The sequence below is a fragment of the Panicum virgatum genome, chromosome 2N (genome assembly GCF_016808335.1).
Source record: "Panicum virgatum strain AP13 chromosome 2N, P.virgatum_v5, whole genome shotgun sequence".
NCBI lineage: Eukaryota > Viridiplantae > Streptophyta > Magnoliopsida > Poales > Poaceae > Panicum > Panicum virgatum.
The window spans coordinates 42,964,350-42,982,676 of NC_053146.1; the positions used below are offsets into that span (position 1 = coordinate 42,964,350).

Genomic DNA, 18,327 nt, shown 5'->3' on the forward strand with positions numbered 1-18,327 from the left:
ACATTGGGGTGAGGCTGGAGAACCATTTGTCATTTCCGGTCATGTGGCGCGAACAACCGGAGTCCATGATCCACCTGTTCTCCAAGCCTCCGACCTGCACATCAGTAGTGAGACAAAAGGTGAGCAAATGTCTCAACACTGGGGTTAGCAAAGTGAGAAGCAAACCAGTGTCGAGCCATTTGCTCTACAGAAGGGTTAGCAAAATCAGGCAAAGCGTATCCCTCATCCCGTCTACCGCGTGACTAACGAACACCACCGCGAGAAAAGCGTGGAGCCTCAAAACCTCCTCCAAAGCCTCGGTCCCGTGGTCCATAGCCGTACTGAAAACAACCAGGAGCACGACCGGCAAAGCGACCACCCGCTGGAGCACGGTAACCACCACCGTCTCCCTGACCTCCACCTACACGGCGCGCCCTAGCATCTCGCCTATCACCACGCCGAGAAGGACCATGCACCCGAGCAGAGTACATGTCCGCGTTCTGTCTCTCCTGCTCTTTCCTCACAGCCCGCTTCCTCCTGAAGCAAAACTCTTCCAAGTGACCTTCCCAGTCACAGAACTCGCAGTGGTACCTCACCTCACGCTTGGGAGGTGGAGGCCTAGCCTGCGGACGGGGGGGAGCAGCCCTCTTCTTCTGGGCAACCTGGGCTGTGGTAGCAGGGACCGTGTCGAGGGGATTTCTCAGCGCATTGGGCTTTGGAACCCAAACCTGCTTTTGCGGAGGTGCTTTAGGTGGTTCTTTAAGCACACCATCCGCGGGGTCAACAAGCGAAGGCTGCGTGCTCATGCTAGCAGTGTTTCCAACAGCCTTGCCAATCTTACCATACAATTTGTCAAAGTCTGACTTCGTGTATGTGTAACCGACCCCAAACCCATCACCACGCTTGAACTGTTTAATCATCATGCCCAACTGTGGCTCACTGCTAGAAACCCAACTCAGAATCGCCCTAAGATAGGTATTCTCATTCTCTAAGTTGGCTTTCTCTACCGCAAGACTATCTAAATTAGCAATCAAATCAGGGCAAACAGAGTAGTCAATAGGTGGGCTAGACACTATGACCTTAGTCTTTCCAAAAGACTTGATCAAAGCATTCTTCTCCTTTAGCTCCAACCTAAGCGTGGGATAAAGCTTACAAGCGCCAAGCAAAGCAGGCCTAGATCTAAGCTCCTCTAGTTCACAAACAACAGTAGCAAACTTAGACTGCAAAGAAGCTAGATCAGACTTGAAGATAGGACACTCATCGCATTCAAGTACATCACTAACAATGGGAGCGTCCTTGACAAGTTCAAGCTCATGCTTGGCCTTGGCTAGCTCGTGAGACACGTCAGAAAGCGAAGTCTTAGCAACATCTAAGTTCGCGACGTTCTCATCATGCTTGGCACGGAGAGCAACAAGATCATTCATGTGAGATATGCAGCCAGCGCACTCATCCTCACTAGATTTCTCCCTAGCACAAGCCAGCTCAGCCCTAAGCTTTCTACGCTCTCTAGCTGCTTCCTTAAGCAGCCTCTTCTGGTTGTCGAGAGCGGCGTACAACTCCCTAACCTCTGTATCAAGCAGGTCGATCATGGAGTTTACCTCTGAATCGCTCTCGGATCTAGGAGAAGAGCTGGAGTGCGTCGGTGTAGCATGTCCACCTGAAGACGCACGAGCACCATCGGCTTTGCCCGCCATGGTGCAGAAGCTCTTGCGCCGACCGGCCGCCAAGCAAAGGCCGATGAAGCCGGTGGCTTCCTTGTCCCGCTTCTTCTTCTTCTTGTCGTCGTCGTCGGAGGTCGGTGAAGAAGAACGGTCGGTGTCGGAGCTCTTGTCGAGGTCGGTGAGCTGCGCCAGGAAGGCCTTCTCCCGCTTCTTGGCCTTGAACTGGAAGCGCTTCTTGAGCGACTCCTTGTCGAAGCGTCCTCCCCGGTCACGACTGCGGTGCTTGTGGCGCCGACGCTCCTTGTTGGAGCCTCCCTCGTCGCGGTCGCGGTGGCGGTAGTAGTCGAAGGAGTTGTTCTGGCCACCGCCGGACATCTTGGGGCAATCGGCGATGAAGTGGTTCAGATCGCCACAGTTGTAGCACCCGGGGTTCTTCTTCCTCTGCCTGTTGTGGTAGACGCGCTGGAACTTGCTGATGAGGAGGCACAAGTCGTCGTCGCCCAGCGTCTCCAGCTGCTCGTCTGAAACAGAAGGCAAAGAGGCAAGAGAAAAGCCAAGAGCAGGGTTAGCGTTAGAGCTCGATCCACCTGGGCCAGTCACAAGAGCGACGCTCTTGGAAGGAGGGGCACCATTGAGCTTGGCTCGTGTCTGGTTATCCACCACCGTGGCCTTGAGCTTGCTAAAAAGCTCGTTCACGGTCAGAGTCTCATAGCCTGCAGACTCAATGATCGTGTTCACCTTGAGATCCCACACAGAGCGGTCAAGTGCGTAGAGCAACTCAAGGGCACCAGCAGATCTGTTCGCATTGACTTTGTTCACAATCGACTAAAAACGACTGAACATCAAGTCAATGCTCTCACCCGACTCCTGTGTGAAGTTCTCGTACTCACGCCGGTGAGTCACGAACAGTCTAGCCTTCACCTGAGGTGTACCCTCGTGGTAGTTCTCAAGGCACGTCCAAATCTTGTGGGCTTCCTCAAAACCCTGGACGCGTGAGAACTCCGCACGAGAAACGCCAGCGAACAAGGCATTGACGGCCTTGGCGTTAGCCACGTGATGGGTCACCTGAAGAGGTGTGGTCCGAATAGCAAGCACCTCGTAAAGCTGGTTCGTGGTAATCTCCCAGACATCGGCTCCCATGCTCTGCAGGAAGGCTCTCATGCGAACCTTTCGGTAGGCATAGTCCTCGCCGGAAAACACCGGGATCTTACCAAGACTCGCCATGGTCGCCGAGTGGTTTTCGAACCGGTTAAGGTACTGAAAACCTCAACCGAGCTCTGATACCAATTGAAGGACCGGACAGGCGACCAGAAGGGGGTGTTGAATGGGAGCCTCAAATTCGATCCGAAAATCGAAGAAGAAAAAGTCCCGATACAAACACCACACCACTGCTTCTAAAATGTGCCAACACTACGTAGCATGGACAAGCTGCTAGTGCTAGGAACACAATCAGAGTGTCGCAAAACTCTTGTGGAATCAAAACCCGAGAGCACACACAATCAGATAGCAAAACGAGTTGAAACTAGGCAAAACGAGAACAGATCAAAACGAGAGGGTTAGTCGAACAAAAACTAAATTAAATGCTCAAGTAAAAACTAATCTAACTCTAGCATGCTAGTAGGCAAGATTAAAAGGCTAGCAACTAATTTTTAGAGGTTTTTCTGATTTCAATTAAGCAGGAAATTAATTATGGCCTAGAGCAAGAAATTTAATTCCATAGCAAAACTTCAAAAGCTACAGAAAGAACAAACTACGGGAATGTGATTAGGTGCATGACTAAAGCCTAGAACAAATAAAACTAATTGATTCAGTCGAGCAAGAAAAAAACTAACTAAAGCTAGCTAATTGATTTGTTTCTAGACCGGCTGTGCATTCAGTCGAGCACCTTGAGTGCGTGGTGATGCAGCTGTCCCTTGCACACCGTGGACTGAGTCGAGTTCATCTCCCCTCACACCTAGGCCACGCCTTGGCTCCCTGCACAAGAAGAACTCACCTTGCGTGCTGCACCTGGTCACCAACGAGCTGCTGCATGCTGCTGTTGTGCTGTGTGCTCCGCACCCCCAAGTGCTGGCCTGCTGGAGCTGCTGCGCACCTGGGATTGCCCGCTCTGCTCCCCACCCTGATGCTTTCTGCCTCTGCGCACCAAGGCCAAGGTGCTAGCGCTGCAGGCTGCCTGTTCTCCTTGCACGCTGCATAGCAGCCACTGCTGCAAGCTCCCCAGCGCTTGGTGCGCTCCCCCTGGTGCCTGCACAGATACAAAACAAGAACGGGAATCCAAACTACAGCGAGAAAAACAACACGAATTGAATCGATCCAAAAGCCCGGAGGGCACTAGGAGGGAAGGGCCTCCTTTTCCATGAATCAGTGAAACAAGCTCTCAAAATTCCATCTCCAAATCCTAACCCTAGAGGAAGAAAAGGAGGAGAGGAGGAACCAGAAGAACAACAGAAAGCAGAAGGGGGGCGACGGGAACTCGTGGACCAGGCTGGTTGGCTGCCCTCCTCTCTCTATTTTATCCCCTCTAACTCTCTAGACTAAAAACTAAAATACCCCTAGACTTAACTAGACACTAGAAAGCCCGTAGGGGCAAAACCGGAAAAGATACATTGGACTCATCCGACGGCCGAGGTTCTTTCTTCGACTCGAAGCCTTCTCCGCCATGCCGCCATGTGGACGAAGATCCGTTCCACGGTTTTGGAGGGTCCGCGAAACCCGAGTAGGTGGCCGGTTTTGAGAAAACCGCCAAAACTCCACGCGCGGGAAGATTCCCGCCTCCACGCCGTGGCCCTAGACGCCGTTCCCGCCTCGGCTTCCTGACGGCCCTAGACGCCGCCCGACGCCTGTCACCTCCTCGCCCGCAGCGAGGCCCTAGATGCCGTCGACGCTCGTCGCCTCCGTCAGTCCCGAGACCGACGCCCGTGCCTCCACGACTTGGCGTCTTCAACCGCCGTCCGCCTCTTTGGTTTTGTGGCGCAAACCAAGAAACCCGCCTTCCATCGCCACTTGCGCCCTCGATCCAGGAGTGGACACCACAGCTGCCGCCCGGCCCGAGCTCCTCCACGGCAACTCTCCGTCGACAATCGACGCCCATGTACCTGCAATCCAAAGACCAAGCGCACGATCACACCGCACGGTTGACAATTCACTCATCACATGCAGGATAGAGTACTCAACATTCCTCAAGAACACTGGGATTGCCTGAAGCAGGACCGGTTTCTTGCAGGTACTGGCCAAGTTCAGTCATTGGTCGCTCACAAGATTGATGCTTAGAGTCCTGATAATACCTCAACAACGTATCTGCATTCTCAAAAGTCCCCTTGCTAGTTTCTGACCCGGAAGTGCAGTTAGGATCATCCACCTGATCTAAATATTCATTGAAGAGATTGACAAATGTATTACACACTTCATGCATATAGTCATCCCTTTCGTTGCCTTGAATGAAGTGCTTGATGCATTTCATACTGTATTTAGGATCCATGACCATAGGCATATAGAAATGCAAGAAACAGACTTTCCAGTGTTCCTTAAACTTTTGTTTAATCTTCTCCAGCACTTTGGAAAAATATTCATCACTCTCATATCGGCTCTCGAAATCAGCCTTGCGATAAACCTTTTTCAGCGTGCCAAAGAGATCTGCTGGACTAGGAAGGTTTGGCATCAAGTCAATGTCTTCATGAAAATCTTTCAAAATCTCACAAATCTTATTTGCCGTTCTCCAGTCTTTTGGTGATGGGGCATATCTGCTGTTGGGATACCGTACTGCTACACGGTTGGAACCCTTTGCATACTTGGTGCACTTTGCTGATTTCTCCATGATTCTGTCAAGTTCATCCAGTCCCACCTGGATAACCTGATCAAGTAAATGAGTTGCAGTACGTACTACAAACAAGTTCAGATTTGCACCAGCTTTGTTCCATTTCTGTAGACTGGCTTCGACATTTGAAGTTACTGAATCATCAATGAAAGCATCATCCACTGTAATGCTGAAAACCTTGTCATGAAGGCCCCATTCTCTAATAGCCCCCAATATGACATTACTAGATTCTTATGCATCACAAGAGGGGTCCATGGGAGAGAATGTGATGATCTTTTGCTGTTTCTCCCATTCATCATCAATGTAGTGAACACTCAAGCACAAGAAGGCCAAGTGTGGATCATAATTCCACATATAAGCACTCAAGCAAACCCGAGTATGTAAAGCAGCTAACCTGTCCTTTAGCTTGGAATTTTCTTGCTGAAACAAGTCACAGATGTTTCCTGTAAAGTCATAGTGGGATGGCATATTGACCATAGGATTTAAGCAAGCGACTGCCTTTCTGAATCCATCTTGCTCCAGCATCCTTGGTAGGTGCCCGTGTATGGCCAATATCTGAGGGACCGAAGCCGGCGACCAGAGGGGGGTGAATGGGAGCCGATCAAAATTTCTTTGAAATTCGAATCGTTGGCCTATGTCCCAAAATCGCCCAAGCCCTCAAGCGTTCTGACCAAAGTTTGGAGTAGCTATTGAAAAGCTAAACCAACACAAAAGGCCTCGAACGAGCGAGCGAAACCACGAAGCAAATCGGAAGCGAATTGGAAAAACTGCAGAACTGATCTGCCTGGACCGGTCTAATCGGTGCACAGGACCGGTCTGACCGGTCTCGGCAGTTCAAAAGCGAGCAGACCGGTCTGACCGGTCTTGCCTACCGGTCTGACCGGTGGCACCCAGAAAACCCCCGAAAATTTGGATTCAAACAAAGAATCGCAACCAAACGACCACGAAAATTGATGAAACTTGGGGGATTGCTTCGTTTCTACCCCAAGAACGTATCCCCAAGAGATCTCGTCCTAAAGATCAACGAATCTTGAGAATTATGGGGGAGATCAAAAGGGATTAGGGTTTTCTCAAACACTCAAGAACTTCAATTCTGATGAGCTCGTGATTCCAGAGAGTTTGGCACGAAGTTAGAAGCACGGGAATCACTCCAAAGAGCTCTACGAAACGTTGCAATCAAGTGCATCAAAATCGAAACAAAAATCCATCACAAAAAGCACAAGATGGACAGAATTGGATTGATTCTAAAGCCCAGAGGGCACAAGGAGGATGGGGCCTCCTTTCCCAATCAAATCGAATACAAAGTCTCACAAATCCATGGACAAATCCTACTCTAAAGAGAGGAACAGAGGGAGAGGAACACAGGGGCGGCGGCCTGGAGAACAGAGGAGTCCACGAACAGATTACAAAAGCCGCTATTAACCTAACACAAGTGAAGGGGTATTTATACCCGCGGGACCGGTCAGACCAGTACGCTGGACCGGTCAGACCGGTTGATTAGACCGATCAGACCGGTGCCAGGGACCGGTCAGACCGGTTGGCCTGCAGCACCCCTTGTACACGATCTCATCCGACGGCCGATGTTCTTTCTTCGGAACGAAGTCTTCTCCACGATGCCGCCATCTTGATGAAGATCCAGTCCGCGGTTTTGGAGGGTCCACGAAACCTGGGTAGGTGGCCGGTTTTGAGAAAACCGCCAAAACCTCACGCGCGGGAAGATTCCCGCCTCCACGCCGTGGCCCTAGACGTCGTTCTCGCCTCGGCCTTCTGACGGCCCTAGACGCCGCCCGACGCCCGTCACCTCCTCGCCCGCAGCGAGGCCCTAGACTCCGTCGACGCCCGTCGCCTCCGTCAGTCCCGAGACCGACGCCCGTGCCTCCACGACTTGGCGTCTTCAACCGCCGTCCGCCTCCTTGGTTTTGTGGCGCAAACCAAGAAACCCGCCTTCCATCGCCGCTTGCGCCCTCGATCCAGGAGTGGACGCCACAGCTGCCGCCCGGTCCGAGCTCCGGTCCCGGCTGCCCTTCACCGCCGTCCACCGCACGGTCCATCGGCCACAGCACCTCCACGGCAGCTCCCCGTCGACACTTGACGCCCGTGTACCTGCAATCCAAAGACCAAGCGCACGATCACACCGCACTGTTGACAATTCACTTATCACATGTAGGATAGAGTACTCAACATTCCTCAATCTCCCCCTTGATGAGTGCATTGTCAACACACCACAAACGAACCAAGAGAAGTGAAACTAGAAAAGAACAAAGACGCACAAGCAAGTGACAAAAGGCTCAGAAGGGCAAGAACAATCACTTACTCAAGCAAAATCGATCCCCTAAGACAAGGGCAAAGGCTCAACGCAATCGATCAAAAGCCAAAACATGACTCCTCAAAGACAGAGGTAACGCTCGACGCAGTTATGCAAGAAGCAGAGGGAAACCGAGGAAAACTAGGAGCCAAGAACAAAGCAGAAACTCCCCAAGCAAAGTTTTTCCCTCTCAAAAATGCAACTCTCCCAAAATGAAGCACTCTCAAAACCCTATGCACAACAAATTTTTCAAAAATCAAACAAGTCTCCCCCTTGTTCGATCACTTCTCTCAAAATTCTCCCCCTTGTTGGCACATGCACACATCAAGCCTAAAAAGACCTAAAAGCTCCCCCTGAAGCAGAAACTCCCCCTGAACAGATGCTATGCAATGAATGTAATGCAGGAGGTGTAAGTGAAAGCATTCAGGGATACAATGATATGAGCAACATCTAGTCACAAGCACGTGTGCATCCACAAACAAGACCTGCACCTAGCTCAACAGAGTATATCAAATCAGTCTAGAGCTAGGCAAGTTCAGTTTTAGGAGAAATAAAAGCATCACCCATGATCTAGCACTAACAAGTAGGGAATGGAAAGCAGTGCTAATCAAACTCATACAGGTGAGCCAAACCAGCCAAAACAAGTTGCCAACATTCATTTTTTTAATCAAATTTATAGCAAGCAATTCTTAGTGCTAGGGGTTGAAAGCTTGTCATCCTTTACTTAGCAACGAGGCCAAGCCTATGCCAAAAAACAATCAGAAGCTTAAAGCACTCGTTTCAGTCATGCACAACCTTGCCCGGGTTCTCACAAGTGCAAAGTGAGCCGTCCCGAAAGCTCGATCAGTGCGACAAGCAATCCCACCTGGATCTTTTCAATCCATTTCCAGATCAGTTCAAGCAATTTTATCAGATTTAGATCATTTCAAGTATGAATTGCTGAACGAAAAGCCACACTAGCATGAATAAGATAGCAAAGCATATCAACACGCCCTAACATGCTAGTAGCCAAGACAGGGTGATCTTGTTTTCATATTTTTCAAATCAAAATAGCTTAACTCAGATGATGTCATATACACAATGGACCAAGATATACATGATCAAGTTTATCAACTCACACTAGCAGGCACTAGAAGATCATAGCAATGTATACAAGAATGCTAGTGCAAGTGAGATAATGCAAAATGCAAACATGTACAATGCATATGCACAATGCAACTACCAAACCTAGAAAACCAAGAGAAGCAAAACAAAGACCTACCAAGCTAACCAAAACAAAAGTCAGTGATTAAAAGGGGTAACAAACCCCAAGCTCCCCTCGCAAGCGAGCAAAGGTGTCCTGCTCTAGAGGTTTGGTGAGGATATCTGCGGTTTGCCTCTCTGAAGGGACATGAATCAGGTCTATGTGTCCTCTCTCATGGTTATCTCGCAGGAAATAGAATCGGATGTCTATGTGCTTGGTTCTAGAGTGTAGGACAGAGTTCTTTGCAATGCTAATAGCGGACATGTTGTATACAAAGATGGGAACCCCACCAAAACTCAATCCATAATCCTGCAAGGTTTGTCTCATCCAAAGTATCTGGGAGCAGCAGCTAGCAGCGGCAACATACTCCGCTTCTGTGGAAGAAAGCGCTACGCTAGCCTGCTTGCGAGAGGACCAAGACACCAAAGATGTACCGAGAAATTGACAAGTGCCGGATGTCGACTTGCGATCCAACCGACACCCTTCGAAATCGGCATCAGAAAAGCCCACCAAAACCAGAGAAGAGTCTGCAGAATACCAAAGACCAAATTCAGGGGTGAATTTCAGATACCTGAAGATGCGTTTCACCACCTGCCTGTGGGAGGTGCGTGGCGAAGCCTGATATTGCGCGCAGAGGCAGACGCCGAACTGGATGTCCGGTCGCGTCGCCGTCAGGTACAGGAGAGAGCCGATCATGCTCCTGTACTCCTTCTGGTCCACCGCCTTGCCGTCCAAGTCCTCATCAAGCGCCGTAGATGTGCTGATCGGAGTCGGCTGAGAAGACAAGTCACTCATGTCGAACTTCCGTAGCAAGTCTCTAGTGTACTTGGCTTGATGGACAAAAGTGCCCTGAGGAGTTTGCTTGATCTGCAGCCCGAGGAAGAACTGCAACTCACCCATCATGCTCATCTCAAACTCCCTGGACATCTGCTCAGAAAACTTGGAGACAAGAGCGTGAGAAGAGCCACCAAAGATAATATCATCCACGTATATCTGAACTAAAAGAAAATCAGTGCCAGATCGCATGAGGAACAAAGTTTTATCAACACATCCCATTTTAAAGCCCTGAGCCAGCAAAAAAGTTTTCAATCTATCATACCAAGCTCTAGGTGCCTGTTTCAAACCGTAAAGAGCTTTCTGAAGTTTATAAACACGGTTTGGAAACTTGGGATTTTCGAAACCAGGGGGTTGCTTCACATAAACCTCTTCATCAATAAAGCCATTCAAGAAGGCAGATTTAACATCCATTTGGAAGACCTTAAAACCCTTGGAAGCAGCAAATGCAAGAAAGATTCGAATAGCTTCCAAACGAGCAACAGGTGCAAAAGTTTCCTCAAAATAAATACCCTCTTTTTGACAAAACCCCTGAGCAACAAGACGAGCCTTGTTCCGAACAACCAAACCATCCTCACCCTGCTTGTTTTTGAAAACCCACTTCATTCCGATGGGATTACAAGCAGGTGGAGGCTCGACTAAGACCCAAACTTGGATTCTTTCAAAATTTTCAAGTTCCTCATGCATGGCATTGACCTAATTAGAATCATAAAGAGCGTGTCCAATATCTTTGGGCTCAAAAGAGGCAACAAATGCTGAATGAGCAAAGCCAGCGATACTTGTTACCTTGGACCTGGTGACTCGCTCGTTGAGATCACCTAGCATCTGTTGAGGTGGATGGCGGCGCTGAATGTGTCGCGGTGCTTCCCGTGTCGAAGTCGCCTCCTCCTCAACCAAGGCTGGTGCCTCCTCAGGTGCAGCTGGTGAAGCCTGAGTCACCTCCTCGAACAGCCCCCATGAAGTAGACGTAGTCGGATCGGGGCCGTCGTCATCGTCCGAGCTCGTAGCAGAGATAGCTGGGTCCACAGCACGCGTGGTAGCCTCAGCATCGCCATCTGCAGCTTCTTCCTCCTCATCTTCAAAGATGGAGGTGCCGAGCTCATCATCTCCTGCAACTTCAAAGACAAAAGAATTGCACGGTGCAGTCTCGTCGAAAGTGACTTCACAAGTCTCTCTGACGATGTTAGTATCAATAATCAGCACACGGTACGCTCTAGAGTAAGAAGCATAACCGAAAAAAACACCGTTAGACGAGCGAGACTCAAACTTATCAAGATTTCTATCTTTCAGCACAAAGCACCGGCAACCGAAAACTCTGAGACGATCAACATGGGGCTGGCATCCAAACCGCAACTCATAAGAAGTCCTGTGCATGAAGGCACGCAAGAAAATGCGGTTGGACACGTAACAAGCGGTGTTAACCGTCTCAGCCCAGTATTTGCGAGGAGTCCTATGCTCATCGAGCATCGTCCTCGCCATCTCAACTAGCGTCCGATTCTTCCGCTCTACGACTCCATTCTGCTGTGGAGTGTAGGGAGAAGAATACTGGTGTTCGAGCCCTTGATCACTGCAAAAGGCGTCAAAACGAGTGTTTTTGAATTATGTGCCATTGTCACTGCAGATCGCGCTCATGGCATGGGGTAACTCGTTTTTCAACCTCGAGATCAAGTCCCGATCAAACTCGAAAGCCTCATCCTTGGTTCTCATGAAAAAGACCCAAGAATAGCGAGAAAAGTCGTCCACAATCACAAGCACGTACCACTTCCCACCAACAGACATCACCCTAGAAGGACCAACTGTATCCATATGTAGCAACTCCCCAGGGTGAGCGGTCATCACCTGATTAACAGGTGGATGTGAAGTAGCAATCATCTTCCCGTGGCGACACGGATGGCAAACAAGGTCCTTTTCAAACTTCAATTTGGGTAATCCTCGGATCAGGCCAAGTGAGCTCAGTCTCGACAACAAATCGAAGATCAAATGTCCAAGTCTCCTATGCCACTTCCACAAATCAGAATAAGGACCAGCCATCAAGCAATGAGAAGGGCCAAAAGGAGTTCCAGAGAAGTCAACTAAGAAAACTCGATCGTGAGGTGTAATTCGGCAAACCAAATCTCCTCTGGAATCAAGAACACGCGAACAACCCTCCTTAAAGCGAACCTCAAACCCCTCATCAAGAAGTTGCGACACAGAGAGCAAATTAAAGCCAAGATTCGAAACCAAAGCAACTTCTCTCAGGGTAAAGCGATCAGAAACTCGAACAACGCCAAGTCCACGTACCTTTCCTCTTCCATTATCCCCGAACACAATGTACTCCTTTGAGCGCATCGGGGTGAGGCTGGAGAACCATTTGTCATTTCCGGTCATGTGGCGCGAAAAACCGGAGTCCATAATCCCCCTGTTCTCCAAGCCTCCGACCTGCACATCAGTAGTGAGACAAAGGGTGAGCAAATGTCTGAACACTGGGATTAGCAAAGTGAGAAGCAAACCAGTGTCGAGCCATTTGCTCTACAGAAGGGTTAGCAAAACCAGACAAAGCGTATCCCTCGTCCCATCTACCGCGTGACTGACGAACACTACCGCGACGAAAGCGTGGAGACTCAAAACCTCATCCAAAGCCTCGGTCCCGTGGTCCATAGCCGCACTGAAAACGACCAGGAGCACGACTGGCAAAGCGACCACCCGCTGGAGCACGGTAACCACCACCGTCTCCCTGACCTCCACCTACACGGCACGCCCTAGCATCTCGCCTATCACCACGCCGAGAAGGACCATGCACCCGAGCAGAGTACATGTCCGCGTTCCATCTCTCCTACTCTCTCCTCACAGCCCGGTTCCTCCTGAAGCAAAACTCCTCCATGTGGCCTTCCCTGTCACAGAACTCGCAGTGGTACCTCACCTCACGCTTGGGAGGTGGAGGCCTAGCCTGCGGGCGGGGAGGAACAATCCTCTTCTTCTGGGCAACCTGGGCTGTGGCAGCAAGGAGCGTGTCGAGGGGATTTCTCAGCGCATTGGGCTTTGGAACCCAAACCTGCTTCTGCGGAGGTGCTTTAGGTGGTTCTTTAAGCACACCATCCGCGGGGTCAACAAGCGAAGGCTGCGTGCTCGTGCTAGCAGTGTTTCCAGCAGCCTTGCTAATCTTACCATACAACCTATTAAAGTCTGACTTCGTGTATGTGTAACCGACCCCAAATCCATCACCACGCTTGAACTGCTTAATCATCATGCCCCACTGCGGCTCACTGCTAGAAACCCAACTCAGAATCGCCCTAAGATAGGTATTCTCATTCTCTAAGTTGGCTTTCTCTACCGCAAGACTATCTAAATCAGCAATCAAACCAGGGAAAACAGAGTAGTCAATAGGTGGGCTAGACTCTATGACCTTAGTCTTTCCAAAAGACTTGATCAAAGCATTCTTCTCCTTTAGCTCCAACCTAAGCGAGGGACAAAGCTTACAAGCGCCAAGCAAAGCAGGCCTAGATCTAAGCTCCTCTAGTTCACAAACAACAGTAGCAAACTTATACTGCAAAGAAGCTAGATCAGACTTGAAGATAGGACACCCATCGCATTCAAGTACATCACTAACAATGGGAGCGTCCTTGACAAGTTCAAGCTCATGCTTGGCCTTGGCTAGCTCGTGAGACACGTCAGAAAGCGAAGTCTTAGCAACATCTAAGTTCGCGACGTTCTCATCATGCTTGGCACGGAGAGCAACAAGATCATTCATGGGAGATATGCAGCCAGCGCACTCATCATCACTAGATTTCTCCCTAGCACAAGCCAGCTCAGCCCTAAGCTTTCTACGCTCTCTAGCTGCTTCCTTAAGCAGCCTCTTCTGGTTGTCGAGAGCGGTGTACAACTCCCTAACCTCTGTATCAAGCAGGTCGATCGTGGAGTTTACCTCTGAATCGCTCTCGGATCCAGGAGAAGAGCCGGAGTGCGTCGGTGTAGCACGTCCACCCGAAGACACACGAGCACCATCGGCTTCGCCCGCCATGGTGCAGAAGCTCTTGCGCCGACCGGCTGCCAAGCAAAGGCCGATGAAGCCGGTGGCTTCCTTGTCCCGCTTCTTCTTCTTCTTGTCGTCGTCGTCGGAGGTCGGTGAAGAAGAGCGGTCGGTGTTGGAGCTCTTGTCGAGGTCGCTGAGCTGCGCCAGGAAGGCCTTCTCCCACTTCTTGGCCTTGTACTGGAAGCGCTTCTTGAGCGACTCCTTGTCAAAGCGTCCTCCCCGGTCACGACTGCGGTGCTTGTGGTGCCGACACTCCTTGTTGGAGCCTCCCTCGTCGCGGTCGCGGTGGCGGTAGTAGTCGAAGGAGTTGTTCTGGCCACCACCGGACTTCTTGGGGCAATCGGCGATGAAGTGGTTCAGATCGCCACAGTTGTAGCACCCGGGGTTCTTCTTCCTCTGCCTGTTGTGGTAGACGCGCTGGAACTTGCTGATGAGGAGGCACAAGTCGTCGTCGCCCAGCGTCTCTAGCTGCTCATCTGAAACAGAAGGCAAAGAGGCAAGAGAAAAGCCAAGAGCAGAGTTGGCGTTAGAGCCTGATCCACTACCTGGGCCAGTCAAAAGAGCGACGTTCTTGGAAGGAGGGGCACCATTGAGTTTGGCTCGTGTCTGGTTATCCACCTCTGTGGCCTTGAGCATGCTGAAAAGCTCGTTCACCGTCAGAGTCTCATAGCCAGCAGACTCAATGATGGTGTTCACCTTGAGATCCCACACAGAGCGATCAAGTGCGTAAAGCAACTTAAGGGCCTTCTCGTGCTCTGTGTACTCAAGGGCACCAGCAGATATGTTCGCATTGACTTTATTCACAATCGACTGAAAACGACTAAACATCAAGTCAACGCTCTCACCCGGCTCCTGTGTGAAGTTCTCGTACTCACGCCGGTGAGTCTTGAACAGTCTGGCCTTCACCTTAGGTGTACCCTCGTGGTAGTTCTCAAGGCACGTCCAAATTTTGTGGGCTTCCTGAAAACCCTGGACGCGTGAGAACTCCGCACGAGAAACGCCAACGAACAAGGCATTGACGGCCTTGGCGTTAGCCTCGTGCTGGGTCACCTAAAGAGGCGTGGCCCGAACAGCAAGCACCTCGTAAAGCTGGTTCGTGGTAATCTCCCAGACATCGGCTCCCATGCTCTGCAGGAAGGCTCTCATGCGAACCTTCCATTAGGCATAGTCCTCGCCGGAAAACACCGGGATCTTACCAAGACTCGCCATGGTCGCCGAGTGGTTTTCGAACCGGTTAAAGTACTGAAAACCTCAACCAAGCTCTGATATCAATTGAGGGACCGAAGCCGACGACCAGAGGGGGGTGAATGGGAGCCGATCAAAATTTCTTCGAAATTCGAATCATCGGCCTATGTCCCAAAATCACCCAAGCCCTCAAGCGTTCTGACCAAAGTTTGGAGTAGCTATTGAAAAGCTAAACCAAAACAAAAGGCCTCGAATGAGCTAGCGAAACCACGAAGCAAATCGAAAGCGAATTGGAAAAACTGCAGAACTGATCTGCCTGGACCGGTCTGACCGGTGCACAGGACCGGTCTGACCGGTTTCGGCAGTTCAAAAGCGAGCAGACCGGTCTGACTGGTCTTGCCTACCGGTCTGACCGGTGGCACCCAAAAAACCCCCGAAAACTTGGATTCAAACGAAGGATCGCAACCAAACGACCATGAAAATCGATGAAACTTGGGGGATTGCTTCGTTTCTACCCCAAGAACGTATCCCCAACAGATCTCGTCCTAAAGATTAACGAATCTTGAGAATTATGGGGGAGATCAAAAGGGATTGGGGTTTTCTCAAACACTCAAGAACTTCAATTCTGATGAGCTCGTGATTCCAGAGAATTTGGCACGAAGTTAGAAGCACGGGAATCACTCCAAAGAGCTCTACGAAACATTGCAATCAAGTGCATCAAAATCGAAACAAAAATCCATCACAAAAAGCACAAGATGGACAGAATTGGATTGATTCTAAAGCCCAGAGGGCACAAGGAGGATGGGGCCTCCTTTCCCAATCAAATCCAATACAAAGTCTCACAAATCCATGGACAAATCCTACTCTAAAGAGAGGAACAGAGGGAGAGGAACACAGGAGCGGCGGCCTGGAGAACAGAGGAGTCCACGAACAGATTACAAAAGCCGCTATTAACCTAACACAAGTGAAGGGGTATTTATACCCGCGGGACCGGTCAGACCGGTACGCTGGACCGGTCAGACCGGTTGGCCTGCAGCACCCCCTGTACACGATCTCTTCCGACGGCAGATGTTCTTTCTTCGGAGCGAAGTCTTCTCCACGATGCCGCCGTCTTGATGAAGATCCAGTCCGTGGTTTTGGAGGGTCCACGAAACCCGGGTAAGTGGCCGGTTTTGAGAAAACCGCCAAAACCTCACGCGCGGGAAGATTCCCGCCTCCACGCCGTGGCCCTAGACGCCGTTCCCGCCTCGGCCTTCTGACGGCCCTAGACGCCGCCCGACGCCCGTCACCTCCTCGCCCGCAGCGAGGCCCTAGACGCCGTCGATGCCCGTCGCCTCCGTCAGTCCCGAGACCGACGCCCGTGCCTCCACGACTTGGCGTCTTCAACCGCCGTCCGCCTCCTTGGTTTTGTGGCGCAAACCAAGAAACTCGTCTTCCGTCGCCGCTTGCGCCCTCGATCCAGGAGTGGACGCCACAGCTGCCGCCCGGTCCGAGCTCCGGTCCCGGCTGGCCTTCACGGCCGTCCACCGCACGGTCCATCGGCCACAGCACCTCCACGGCAGCTCCCCGTCGACACTTGACGCCCGTGTACCTGCAATCCAAAGACCAAGCGCACGATCACACCGCACTATTGACAATTCACTTATCACAAGCAGGATAGAGTACTCAACATTCCTCAATATCCTTACAAGTTCTTCGGGAGAACAGTTCTGATCAACCTTCTGATTCTTCTGACTCAAGTCATTAGGAAAGTCCTGCTCAGGCAATAAAATTTCCCCATGAATCTGGTTCTTCTGTTGATCAGTGGAAAGCTCAGGTGTTGCAAGCATCTCATGAGGCCCGTTCTGATCAACCTCCTGTTTTTTCTGATTCTTGTCAGTATGCGTGTCTGGGAAGGCAAGCTCCTGCACAGGAATTTCATCTGATGTTCCCGTGCATTTGTTTCGGCCAGATGGAAGGAATGGGAGCTTCTTCTGTTTTGGGTCAGAGCTGACAGCTGCTATGCTTTTCTGTGTAGATGGCAATGGTGTATGCTCATGCTGCCTTGGCCTCTTCTGAGTCCCAGGGCTGCACTTGCTCTGGTGTTTGCGCAGGCCAGTAGTTCCATTGGTGCTGTTGTAGTTGAAGGTCCTGTGGCAGTGCATGCATTCAGCCCGCACGACCTTCCTGTCGACAAAGGTGGGTATGAAGTCATCCCACACCTTCGACGGAAGCCTTTTATTCGGCCTTGTTGTGCAGAACAGCGGGCTAGGGATGCTGCCAGTGCTCTCTTCTTGTTCAACTAATTCATTGTTCACATTGTCAACCACATCTTCCATGCCTAGGAATCAAGAAAGACTATTTATGAATATAAACAAACATGAGGAAATTAAAAAATTAAGCTGCTATTTCAACATTGTCCAAATGCAAGCGAGCAGACTTCTATTCCATAAGCTAACTGAATAAAGTCTCCATGCACATAAATACTGAGCATACATGAGTGCAAGACTAAATATGGGACACGATCACACGATATGTAAGAAGAAAGCTGTGTTCGTAGAACAACATTAATAATACAGAAGACTATCAAAACCTGAGGGAATAGTCATGAATAGAAGATATCAGATACGTACCGTTCCCCATTCCCTCGTCGTCTTCTTCAATGAAGCAGTCAGGGGCACCATGACAATCTTGACCCATACCTAGTTACCTACACAGCGATAGAGGTAAATCATCTGCTCCAACCTCCGATTCGCACGCTCGCTTTCCGAAACAAACGGTCAAACGAATCAACCAAAAGCAAAATCTACCGCGACGAACAACTGAACAAGGAGCGGTGCGTTATCTGGCAAAAACCGTCAGGAACTTGGGAAGCACACACATCGATTCTTACAATCCCACAGCACGAGAGACGGATCAACAAATCTGGGTTCTCAGAACCGAGGGAGATAGAGAGGGGGAACGCAGAGTCTCTACCTTGGCGACGGCGGAAGAGACAGGCTGCAATGGTGGGAATTTTTTTTTCCCCGCCACTTTTCGCCGCGCTTTGCATCGCACCTGCGCCGGCGCGCCATAAGGGAAATGATGCAGAAGGACCCAGCTAGCGGGCGGCGGCGGCACGCGACGTGACAACGGCGTCTTTTTCATTTTTATATTTTTGGAAAACATTTTTTATAGAAATATATTTTTAATATCACAATTTACAGTTTTGTACCCCTACCGCCCGGCAGGGGGGCGGCAGGGGGCCTGCCGCCCGGCAGAGGGGCGGCAGTGACTTATATGTAAATTAAAAAAAAATTATTTGCGCGGAAGCCCTCG

The 18,327-nt window shown here is 50.5% G+C and overlaps 2 protein-coding genes across 3 annotated transcripts in view; both read right to left on the reverse strand.

The window, feature by feature from the left end:
- LOC120660573 (zinc finger BED domain-containing protein DAYSLEEPER-like) overlaps positions 1 to 5,997 on the reverse strand; it is an 18,179-nt gene extending 12,182 nt beyond the window's left edge. Inside the window, exon 1 of the mRNA XM_039939145.1 lies at positions 4,830 to 5,997. Within this exon, the coding sequence (XP_039795079.1) occupies positions 4,830 to 5,454 (625 nt within the window). The 5' untranslated portion in view covers positions 5,455 to 5,997. The remainder of the gene's footprint in view (positions 1 to 4,829) is intronic.
- Positions 5,389 to 18,075, reverse strand: LOC120660571. Of its 2 annotated transcripts, XM_039939144.1 has the most exons (4): positions 17,986 to 18,075; positions 17,643 to 17,719; positions 16,713 to 17,350; positions 5,389 to 6,009 (listed from the first exon to the last, which is right to left on the reverse strand). In XM_039939144.1, the coding sequence occupies exons 2-4, from the start codon at positions 17,707 to 17,709 to the stop codon at positions 5,686 to 5,688; spliced, it is 1,029 nt and encodes a 342-aa protein (XP_039795078.1). In that variant the 5' UTR covers positions 17,710 to 17,719; positions 17,986 to 18,075; the 3' UTR covers positions 5,389 to 5,685. The 2 variants fall into 2 exon arrangements, with proteins under 2 accessions (XP_039795078.1, XP_039795077.1); XM_039939143.1 differs by having other exon boundaries at positions 17,643 to 18,074.
- Between the last annotated feature and the right edge of the window lie 252 nt (positions 18,076 to 18,327).